The 12,637-nt window shown below is 38.5% G+C and overlaps 1 protein-coding gene across 1 annotated transcript in view; it reads right to left on the bottom strand.

Annotated features, from left to right (window-relative positions):
* Positions 1 to 12,637, bottom strand: part of LOC120627562 (1-phosphatidylinositol 4,5-bisphosphate phosphodiesterase classes I and II) — a 130,252-nt gene that overhangs the window by 33,764 nt on the left and 83,851 nt on the right. Inside the window, exon 5 of the mRNA XM_039895565.1 lies at positions 6,677 to 6,862. Within this exon, the coding sequence (XP_039751499.1) occupies positions 6,677 to 6,862 (186 nt within the window). The remainder of the gene's footprint in view (positions 1 to 6,676; positions 6,863 to 12,637) is intronic.

The raw sequence follows: 12,637 nt of genomic DNA, 5'->3' as shown, positions 1-12,637 counted from the left end.
TATAGGGGTTAATATGTAAAAAGCGCGCGCAGCTTACTGCGGAACTACCAGCCGGATTTGAAAAATCCTTTTTGACAACCCAACTTTTTGATTTGGGCGATGGGATGCGGTGGGCCGTAAAATGAAAGTGTGACACATATACAAAAGTTGAACTCGATACAGCTACTAAGAGTTTGATATTATAAACTAATTTCATTGGCAGTTCAAACGAGCTACAATCTCCAAACTAGGTACCAGTCTCAAAAATCGAGCCCAATTCTAGAAGAAGTTATAGGCTAACATCAAGCTACGACCCAGAGCCGAGCAAAGCGCGGATGGAAGACACGACGCTATTGGTAGGGGTATATTGTGTATTGAGTAGGGGATTCATCCCCAGTTGTAAAAAATGCACTTATCAGAAGTTGAACGCGGACTTAACTGCGTGGAACGCTAGTAGTGATATAATATTGGTCCCAAAGCTGCAATCTCTAGTTAAATTTCTGCCGCGCTGCAACAAACGCGTGGATTAATTGAAGTTTCTTGATTGCGGCGGAAGTTTGGTGTTAGCTCGCGTTTTGTTGTACCTACTCCTAATTGTTAAAGGAACGTGAGACGGGTTTAAAATTAAATTGCGTCGCGCGGTTTATTGTCACTCCTACGCTCTCTCGTTTATTATTCGCATTTAACTAACTTGGACTTAACTGAAACAGATTTAAATCATACAGGACTAGCTCTTCCCTGTGGTTTCACCCGCGTTAACCGAAGGTCGTAAACTGAAGGTATACCTTACTCATAGATTCTTCCTTTACGTCTTTTATTATTCGTAACTAGCTAAGATGGACTTAACTGAACTCAAGATCTTTAAATTATATAGGACTTGCTATAGAGTAAGATCACAGGGCCACCAGACGTGACGTCTTTTCTTACGAACGAAATGTGGACGATTGAGTAGTGTTAGTATGTACTAAGAATGCATGACTACCTGCTAGCTTGCTTAGACGGCCAATTTTCAGGTATAAGGTAATCAAGGTACATAAAAACATTACTTACCTCACATAAATTCTCCGAGCTTAATTTTACATATATTTTAGGCAATATCCTCTAAAATAAGTTGCTAATACTCCCAGACACTTTCCGTCAGCCATATTAGATCTTTTCATAGAAGAATATATAGTATACATATGTAAAGATAAGTATAAATAGATAAGTGTATATAACCTTTAGCATCTCTACATGATCAAAACGAAGAAATCCATAGAAAGAACCAGCGTTACTAGTAAGCGTTAGTGGTCAAGCTCAACATTCACGGCGTTAATAAACTCATAGCGTTAATAATTTAAAAAGTTCATACGTATTACGCTTAAGCTTGTCATACGCCTATTAGGGGCGTTTATGAGTTTTTTATTCTTAAACGCATATCGCTACAATGTCATAAAAATTCAAAATTAATTTCTTGCAAAAATGTAACTCAAAATAAAAAAAAATTGTCAATAAAATTCATTATTTGGTGTGCGCTTCAAACCTTATTTTTAATTCAGCAGTGAACTGTTAAGGCTATCATTGAAAAATGAAATCTGAAAATTGGACTACTTGAAGAAGTAGTTCGTACGCCAGAACACTCAGTACCATTGCTGCGATCATAAGCCTTTATATAGTCTGTCGACTGGCGCGTATGAAAGTGCACCTGTTACGTTCTGTTCTGAATTCCATTTATACCGCACCACTTTTATTGTTCGGACGATTTATGATAACTGTTGCACAGTGTGTTGGGGCTTAAGTAATACTCAGATTCACTCAAAACATTTGTTTTATATTCAGGCACAGTTTGTACCATGAAATACTTTTTTTAAGCATACTGACTGCAATATTGAATCGACAATCCTTCAGCTGGACATACGCCTCATAGAAGTGGCGGTTTTAGAGCTTAGACCCACTACTCTGCTCAAATGCTGGTTGGTGAGCTTTAACGACTATCTCAAATACGTGGTTATAACCGGGGCTCACGGCTTAACGTGCTTGCCAAGACATGGGGGTTGTCACTGCCAATTTCTTAACATCCGAAATGATACTGAATTTTTTTAAAGGAAAATACACAATAGGTAAAATTTTTTGGCTCGTCCCGGGATTCAAACCCAGGAGCTCATGATCCGTACATGCTAACCACCAGACCAACGAAGAGTATTACAGGAAAAGTCGCATGAAGGCAAAACATCTAACCGTGACCACCAACTTGTACGTGCCCTCCTTGCCACGGGGTGAAACACGCTAACTTTCTAACTCCGAGTATGCACAAAAACTATTATAACAAAAATCCAATATATATAGCTAAGAAGTCCGATTACTGCTTTCTGAGTCCAAGGATAAAAAAAGCGATAAAAAAGCTTGGGTGTGAATTGTTCTAGCTTCATAGCTTAATTAATATAAATAAACTGGGAGATGGTGATAACAAAAAAAAAATACCCGGCTAAGTTTGTTGTGGGCTCTTCTTAGACCAGGGCGCGTTTGGAACCGTCGTAGCTTTAGGTTTAAGTTGGCGAACCAAGTTATCACCATCCCCTTACAATTATGTAAACATATACGTATGAACCCTTCATAAGTGCCTGTGATAGGCCTACATAAATAAAGAATTTTGAATTTGAATTTGGATGTGAGCACGACTCTCAAAAAAAGTTTTGCTTGATGAACATGAAAGTTTTCAGTGGCTGGGTGTTTATCTGTATATTATAAGTATTTACGTATATAAAAATATTCATCAGTCATCTTGGAACCCACAAACTCCGCTTACTTTAGCGCTAGATGGTGATGTGTATTATCGTAGTATATTTATTTATTCAAGAAATATAGTCTTCGAGGATTTATACTGAGAATAGCTTGTTACAAACAACACCGTCCCATCATAAATATGTCTTCATATTTATGACAAGTAGGCAGTGGCGTGCATAGAAGGTGTGCACAGAGTATGCAGATGATTTAAAAAATCATGAAAAAAATCTCCAGTACGAGTTATAAAAAACTTAAGGATAGGCATTGTAAGAGTTATGAAAAGCCTATCCTCAAGTATTTATAAATAGTTTTTTTTTTTTTTTTTTTTTTCGTTTCATCTACAATCAGTCGATAGACTATAAGTAGATTTTTTGAATTTGACAGTTATGAGGGCCATTGTCCTCAAGTCTGAACAGTATCGAGCACTTCTGCCCGCTTCAGACGTCTGGTTCTTTCCACAGTCAGTAGGCTGTGTGCCAGTGGATTGGGGTGTTTTACCAAGCGTTCCCGATATTTAGGGCTATAGCTATTAATTTCATCGATTACTGTTGGCACTCCTAAGTAATGATGGATCTCAGTGTTGCGTGTAAACCAGGGAGCATTTGCAATCGTTCTGAGGATTCTATGCTTGATTTATAAATAGTACTGGAGATTTTCTTCATTTTATATCATCTGCATACCCTCTGCATGCTCTCTATGCACGCCACTGCCTAGTTGTCATAATTATGACAAAAAATACATGTTTATGATGGGACGGTGTTGTTTGTATCAAGCTATCCCTCGATACCGATACAATACAAGAAGCACTATGAAATAATACGAGAGGCTTAATACCACGAAGTCAAGAGGCCTCGCCTCGGGAATGGAAACAATAAGGAACTGAACTGGAATTTGCCAAAGTTTGTTCAGCATTTCTCATATCAAACGATGAACACGCCCCAAGTTTCAGCTTACCAAACTTGTTCTTAAACTTAACCCCAAGCTCGGGCTTCCTTCAATTTGACATTGTTAAAACTTTATAATAAGTTGATAAATAAACTATGGCCTTCGAGTGTCAAGGTGTTGTGAAGAATTTTCTGTTCGGAGGCTTCATCCATGGCTAGTTCTAACTAGCTGGCTCAAAGACATTCCGCTCAGCGATTTAGCATTAGTGTATACCACACCGAGTATAAATTAATGAACTTACAGATGGTAAATCATGATGCAGACTAAAATGGTAGCAGTAACCTATTCGGTTTGGTCAATCTCCAGAGAGTATTTCCAACTTTGCGAACTAGATCCCATCATCCCATCGCGAAATACAACGACTTATCTAAAAAAAATACCTGGCATCGATATCCTCCATAACTCACCCGCAGCTTTTAGGAAAAAACTCACCGAACACTTATCGGTGAGTTAAATTTTTCGTCAAATTAAGTTTACGTGACGCTTTGTCAATGCTATGTGCACTTGTCATTGACGTAGTACATATCAGTCCACGTTTTTGTGTGTGTGCTATATTTAAAAACGTGTAATATGCATTTTGTTAGTGCTGTTAATAGATAAAGAAATAAACACAGGTGCGTTGTCTATAACTTTACTCTCATAATCTGGTAAGTAATCCACAGCTCCGACACGACCGGAAAGAGATTTGGCGCAGGACAGTTTAACTTGCTCTCCACGGTACGGGGATAAACCGTATTTACAAACTCCGGGATGATACCTATTGACTTTCTTTATAGAAAAACCCGATACTAATCACCGGACCTACCCGGGGATGGATTCTAGAACCTCATGCTCTGCAGGCAAACATGCAAACAACTAGACAACGAGGCAGTTACGCTGATGACAGTTTAATAAACACATGACCCCTACTCGGTTTCATCATCTTATCTTCCTCATCATAATATTAACCCATTACCGTTTCACTACAAGGCACGGGTCTCCTCTCACAATGAGAAGAGGTTAAGGCTGTAGTACACCACGCTGGCTCAGTGCGGATTGGTGGACATCACACACCTTTGAGAACATTATGGAGAACTGTCAGACATGCAGGTTTACTCACGATACTTTCCTTCACCGTTCAAAGAAGTGATATTTGAATTGCTTGAAACGCACACAATTTAAAAAAGTAAGAGGTGTAGAAGTGAAGTCAAAGTCCTACCGTCCTAGTACCGGCTGAGCTATCACAGCTTCACCAGAGTATCGTCCAATTATCCCTCGATACCAATATCGAGAGCGCTATCAAATAATTTCCAAACTTATGCCGCGAAATCGAGTGACGGAAATAATACGTAAGACAAGTTGGGCCGGGATATGCTAAAGTTCGTTCAGCATTTGTCATATCAAACTATAAACACGTCCCGAGTTCAATTTACTGGCTTGTTCTTACTTAACAGGAGACTCATACTCGCGAGCTAAGTATAACTTCAATTTGCCATTATTAAAACTTCTAAGTACTGATGAGTGGACCCTCAGTAACGACGACGTAGGTGTTGCGCAAAGTGCAGTTAGTAGTCCCACGAAATGGTGATAGCAAAAAGAACACAGGGCTAAGTTTGTTGTGGGCATCTTATTAATCCATAGCGCGTTTGGAACCGCCGTAGCTTTAGTATTAATTGAATGAGGGCGAACGTAGTTATCGCCATAGTCCCTCTACCATGACATTTGAAAACATATGCGATCGCTATATATTCTTCAGCTCATAAGTGGACTCTCCATTTACTTAAGTAATAATAGTAATATTTTGAAGTCCCTAAAAAATTGAGGGAAAAAACTTCTTACAAATTAACTAACGTAGCAATTGCTGGCTTAAATATGGTGATGGGCTCATTGAGTTCTGAAATGGCGACCGGACCAGAAAATTTCTTGAATTGAGAAATTTTTAAACTATACTTAGTATATAATTTGGATAGTAGGTAGCTCTTACTCGCTATACGGTAATCACAACAGCAACTACGTTGCCAGAAACTACGTTGCCAGCAACTTATACTTGTTGCCAGCAAAAATAACGTGACGTCCTACACATAAGGATTATAATTTGGAATCAAAATGACAACATTATTAGCAAGGTTTATCGAGGATACACGAATATTGTAGAGAAGAAAGATTTGTTTTGATTATAAATAAAGAAAACAAATCTTTCTTCTTTATATAAACGATAAACTCTGAACCTGCTATATTTTTTGAACATTAGCAAGCTATTGTATCCAAAATTAATACCTGTATAATATATTATATATATATTTTAATTCAATAATAATAATAAGATTTCAGAAGTAATCCCAGAAGAAAATGCACTAAGACTTTTTTATCCGCGTTCAATGAATGGTTTGTCATACATAAATATGTACCTATCTTTAATTGAATTAAAAACAATCCGTGAATCCATATTTCTGTTATAAATAAGCCACATTAGCTAAATTTAAACTCGAAAATAATTGAAAAAAATTAGAAGGTTCAATCATCATTCCCAGGTATAAAATATTAATCCTTACAAAAGTCTTATTGTTCACGTACAAACGGACGGTTAAGGCCAACCAAGTACGGAGACAGGCCCAGGAAGAGAAGTCTTATTGTTATCCAGCTAATCTTATGCAGATAAATATTGCCCATAACATCAAGTTTTTTAGCGGCAATGCGATTGGTTGGTATGCCTTAGCTGGCAAAAAATATAGCCAATGTAAAAAGAAATGACTAATGGTGGGAGATCTTAAAATTTACATTTAATTTAGCAAATTGTTAACAACCGGTGCCTGGTTAACAATGGATCAACCATAGGGTATGGTTTTTATAGATAATGAAAATTTAAAATATGTACCTTAGGAGAGTTTTCGTATATAAGTAAGGTACCCAAGAACCGCCCGGCATTATTAACGAAGGAGAAAACGTGGAGAACACCCTGTTAGTAAAAACCACAAGCGTAGTCTGATTGCAAAGGAATGAAATCACTTACAAATTGTTAAATATCTTCTGAACTTCGGTGCGCTGCGTCAAGCTCTTGTAGAAGGCGAAGAAGTCTTCGAACTGAAACTTTGACTGGCTGATGGTGTCATTCTTCCCCGTCGGCAGACCTGACTCGCTTAATGCTTTCTCGACCCTCTTCTTGCCTTCTTTATTCTGGGCGAAGAGACCGACGATACTGTCAACAAATATAACTCAATATAATAAACGAAAACAAATATTACTCAAAATTATAAATAGAGTTATATTAAACCAACATTCCTCCAATAACTGGCACGTCTTTATCCGTAGGATGGTAACTAGCCACAGCCGATGCCTTCCGATAGACCAGAAAAAAATAGGAAATTATAAATTCGGAAGTTTCCCCGGTCGGCGATCAAATCCGAGATTTCCCAATTATGTGACGTCAACCCTCACCACTGCGCCAGGGAAGTCGTAAAGGCAGCTGGTTGGTTTGTTGGTCTCTATACATCTTTCACGCAGCAACGAAATGCCTAGATTCATTGCTTCACCAACCTCAGAATTTTAACGCTTTTAAACGTTTATAATCAAACTCTAAGACTCTCTTATAACCGTTATAGATATGCACGTTTAATAAGCTTCTGCACTAATTAAAAACAGTCATAAAATCAAAATATGTTATAATTCACATCACATCGTTTGTGAATTATAACATATTTTGTATTTGCATTTGCTTGAAAAGGAGAATATTCACCCAAAGAATTAAGAACATACAGAATATACGACTAATATTGAAGCATCAAAAGCCAATCCACTTTAGTAGTGTTTATCGAACAAGCGATTAGTCACTTCATACCATTTAGCAGTAGACAGTCTTTATTTTACCTCTTGTGTTCTAAACGTCTACCATGCAATGGGAAAATGCCAAAAAGTTTGTGAGCTAGATACATTACGCGTGTGTGAAGTGAGACATGCGCGAGGCGTTTTCACTGTTATTAGACACAATGCACTGCATGCAATAATGGCTGAAGGTTCTGTACCTTCTTAATACTGGGTCTTCAGCTATTTGCACAATATATTCGAGATATAGGAACAACAGTATCGGGGAGCACGGCAGTGCCACCGCCAAGAAAAGCGCGAAGCAAACACTGCCATCCCATCTTTTACTGCAACCATTTCGCCTAATTTTCAGGCCCCTTTTTGAGAACCTCTGGATACCAGAACGCAGAAAATTTCGTCATCCAGTAAGCTATAATCAAATACTTAAAATCCAAAATTTCAATTCTATAGGTCATTTATTTCCGAAGTTAAGCGGAAGCAAAGTTTCGCATTTATGACACAACAAGCAGTCTAGTTTTTTACAGAATGTTTTTATATTTACAAGCACCAACATACGTTTGGTGTAAGTACAACTACAAGTGTCCCCTGTGCATTATTCAACCGGCCTCTAGCAAATACAAAACGCGTCGTCGGGAGGTAATCCTTCGACCAAGCTAAGGCAAATTGCGCGCTTAATGTATTTGCATATGAATTGAACGGCCCCACCAAAGCCGGTGTCTCTGAACTGAATACAGTTAAGAAAACATTAACATAATAGGAAAATGGGGTAATTACATCGCCATTCTCTGCCTATTAGCGTATCACTGATAGGCACAGGGTTCACATTTTTGAATTTATACTTTTTTAGCGGCGTTAGGAAAAAATCATTTGAGTGAAATTAAGCGCTGTAAAGAAATGCGCGCATAAATGATTACACGATTTCAACAGGATGAAGGTAGTTGCGAAACCGAGAGAGGGGGGAAGTAACGGTAGCACGGAGAACGCTGCTGCCCGTTCTATGTTATATTCCCTTAGTCGCCTCGTACGACAACCGAGGGAAGAGGTGACTGAAAAGCCTCAAGTAGCTGTCATTACTCTGGCCAACAGTCTCTTCACAGGGCCGCTTATTTTCTTGGTACCTACCGACACTATAAAAAACTATCCATTTTGCCCTGCCCGAGAATCGAAACCCAGACCTCGCAATCCTTATTTTTAAAATTACATCTCCCGAGGATGCTCTGGTCTCGGAGCGAAACGTGCGTAGAGAAATTACAAGATACTGAATGTCCTACATCATTTCGAGGAGTGGCAATTAAATAAATCGTAGGCCGTAGAACCGTAGCAACCAGTGCTACGAGAAGGTACAATTAAGCTAATTGTCTGCGGAACCACTGTAGCACAGTCGAGATTGCCCTTAATTGCATGGTTGACAACTACCGGTTACCGTATCTAGTTAATTTGCAACGCTGACTAGCACTTCCCTCTTCGTCGTTGAATTAAAATGTAATTTGAATCAAAAATATACAACGTGTAACAGAATTACGAAATAATATTCAAGGATGTATAAGTATATATCATAAGAAATCACCTGTAGCATATTTATTTTTCCATACGAACGAACTCAAAGCATTTTAAGTGTTTACTTATGACAACCGTATTAAAGGTATAATACTGACACGCGCATAGTACTTACGCTACGCGACGTAACGTACCTAACAAAGTGGCAGGAGTCACGTGATTTTAATTTTGTATCTTGGCTGTATCTGATTTCTTTCAGTAAAAACTATGACAGTGGTTTACTCAACAATAAGGTTTTTTGGTTTCACAGATAAGTCTCGGAAATTGTACATTATGTATCTCTAAAGCCTGTGTAGTATTATTTCAGTTTCCATTTACACGATATATTTAAATTATAAGCACTTTTTAAAAATCTTGCATGTCTGTTTGTAGTGACTCTACGACCGGTTCGAATACCGAGAACGCACTCAGCAGTTGCTCTTTTCCAGCATCAACATCTTAAAATTTAGAAATCATTATTTTATCTTGCTTCTGTTTCCAAGCGGCCTCTCTGGTGTATGTGGAGTCTTGATCGCTGTGTCTTTTGTAGTAGTAGTAGCAGTAGTAAGCAATTTAGAAAATTATAATTGTTAAATATTCTTAGGTCTGGTCTGCTGGGAAGCTTCAGCGGTTTATTTATTATTTTATTTATTTGGATAACAGATCCCTACTTAATATTATAAATGTCAATGTAAGTTGGTTTGTTACGCTTTCACGCAAAAACTACTTAACCGATCCTCATGAAACTTTGTACACATATTCTTGGAAGTAATACAGGATACTTTTTACCCCGACATTAAGCTCGGTTCCCTTGGGAGAAGGGAGGACTGTTTGACGATTTTAAACCATAATTTCGACCAATTATACCCGATTTAAATAATTATTTTTGTACTATAGAGGTTATAATATGTGTTTAATTTTGCCCAAACTGAGCTTAGCAATACTATATACTTTAATTTTTTTTAGATCTATAACTAAATTTAATGCCACATCAAAAAAAAAAAATGAAACGCAGACGAAGTCGCGGGCAACAGCTAGTATTCATATATATTAGTAGCCCACTGTGGATCGGTGGTGTTACCGAGATAACGAAAAGGGGTTAACCCCTTCTCGTTATCTCGCTAATAAGTTGATATGATGATGATATATTAGTAGTAGTGGAAAAGAGCAACTCATGAGTTTCTTGCCGGCTCTTCTCGGTAGAATCTGCTTTACAAACCGATGGTAGAGTCACTACAAACATACATACTTGACGTTTCAAAAGTGCTTATAAAGTAGGCCTTTTTTTTTTGTCGTGGTGGAAAAGCTTTATCCTACCTCTATAAAAGCTACCTCTGTCCCTTTGGGCAGGACAGAGGTTATGTGGGACTACTTTACCCGAACTAAAAACCACCACGGCATGTCCCTCTCGTTGGCTTTATTGGACGTCCGGGGAACCCGTTGTATACTTCCCAGTTATAAAGTAGGCCTACTTGAAATAGATGAATTTTAAATGTTGAATTTTTTGTAGTAGATTGATAGAGCTGAATATTAGATAAAAGTCCGGGGAAGTACTAACGCCATGCCTATTTCTGCAGCCAAGCAGAATTGCTGTGTTCCAGTCTGGTTGAAGTTACTGGTATAATTACAGCCACACGAGGCTAATCACCTACGCCCCAGGTTGATGGGCACAGAGCGGAACTTTAATAGGATGTGTTCCGTGCATACCCTACAAAGTGCACCCTACTGTTTATAGGCGACGGTGAACCGCTTACCAATACGTGTCTCGCTTGACCCACGACGGAACGGACGGAATTATTAGCACAGACAGACCGACAGATCCCCCTCTGGCGTACTCTACGGTGTACAAATCAAATTGTCTACTGAGTTGCAGACGCGGCGCGGCGCATTTCTAATTGCGTTTAATTGAAGCTGTTGCACCGAGTGAACACAACTACAGTAACCGCCGCGCCGGGTAATTTGTAAACATTGTCACTTTAAACTTTTAAACCATTAGTAGTGGTAGATCTTTTTGTGAAAGAGCTCGTTCGGGGAAGTACAAACGACATGCTTATTTCTGCCGCTAAGCAGCATTGTTGCAATGATGTGTTCCGGTCTGAAGTGAGTGGTGGTGTACAGTGGCGTGCACTGAGTTATTTACCAGGGTATGCATACAGCAGGAAGATTGCATCAAATGGCAAAATCCTCCTCCTATACGAGTTATATATCAATTTTAGGGTAGGCAGTGCTTTTGTGCATGTATGAAGTGCACGCCACTGGTGGTGTAATTACGGGCACATGAGGCTTACTACTACGTCACAAATTGGTAGACACAGGGCGGCATGTTGCAGGACATGCTCCTTACATGCGCTGTGCCTTTAACAGGCACTGCAAACATGCTGAGTGAAGACAGACATTTTGGAATCACACCGTCCCTATAATTGTTGTGCACACGATAAGTTCTATTTTAATTCTAGTGTGTGTATATCCAAATAAAAGTTTTTTCTTTTCTTTCTTTCTCTCTGTTTATAGGCTATGATTTTTCACTTATCATCAGGTAAGCCATCTGCTTCGTCCAACAATTATTACCATTACTAAAAAAACAATACACGCTATATACATTTTCACGACTCGTATACAAGGATGTTTTAATGTTTCGATAGTTCGTGTGTCTTTATATAAATATTTCTTGTGTGTGTATGTCACTGAACTCCTCCTAGACGGCTGGACCGATTTGAATGAATATTTTCGTAAACATTTGGGTGGCACCCTGGATGGTTTAGATTTACAAATTAGCCCGACAGATGGCGCTGGGGTCCGCTAGTATGCTTATATATTTTTTTTAATTCTACCGTCGCTTCTAAATGGCTATACAGAATCGTATGGATTATTTTTAGAATGCTCTCATCATCCCGAGTGCAAATGGCTTTGAGTTTATTGAAGAAAAGAGCAATCTGCTGAGTTTCTTGCCGGCTCTTCTCAGTGTCAGTGAATCTGCCTTCCGAACCGGTGGTAGAGTCACTACAAACAGACTTGACGTTTCATAAGCGCTTATTAATTAGTAATTTTGAATTTGAATTTTTTGAATTGAGAAAAAATCACAATGGAGACTTTATGGCACCATTTTCTAATGTTAAAACTCGTAGTTTTTGGCATATTAATTTTGTTTCCTCAATAGCCTACAATTGTCCACTGCTGGACTAAAGGCGTTAAGAGGGTTTGCCCAGAAACCTCACGCTGGGTAGGCAGGTTGGTGATCGCAGCAGACGGTAGTAGTAGCACAGAGGACACTGCTGCCCGTTCTCTTATATTCCGTACGTAAGGCACCCGCAAGAAAAGGAGGGGAGGACAGCTGCCTTTTGATCTACCGTCACCATACGGCACATAAGACACGATTTTTCATTATTATATAAACTAGTAAATATTTTATTTTATTTGGAAATAGCTGTCTATCATGACTTTATATCAATGACACATAATTCTGGCGCACTTATATGACTTTATATGGATATTTCTTTTTTGGAATACTAAGATTTATAAGAAGTATAGTGCTATATTAATATAATGTTTATTTTTGACAATCACCTTTGTGGATCTTCCAAGTATAAGTTACATTGGCGAAATACAACGTGCCGAT

The sequence above is a fragment of the Pararge aegeria genome, chromosome 11, assembly GCF_905163445.1.
Source record: "Pararge aegeria chromosome 11, ilParAegt1.1, whole genome shotgun sequence".
Classification (NCBI taxonomy): Eukaryota; Metazoa; Arthropoda; class Insecta; order Lepidoptera; family Nymphalidae; genus Pararge; species Pararge aegeria.
This window is presented reverse-complemented; position numbering and strand designations above follow the sequence as displayed.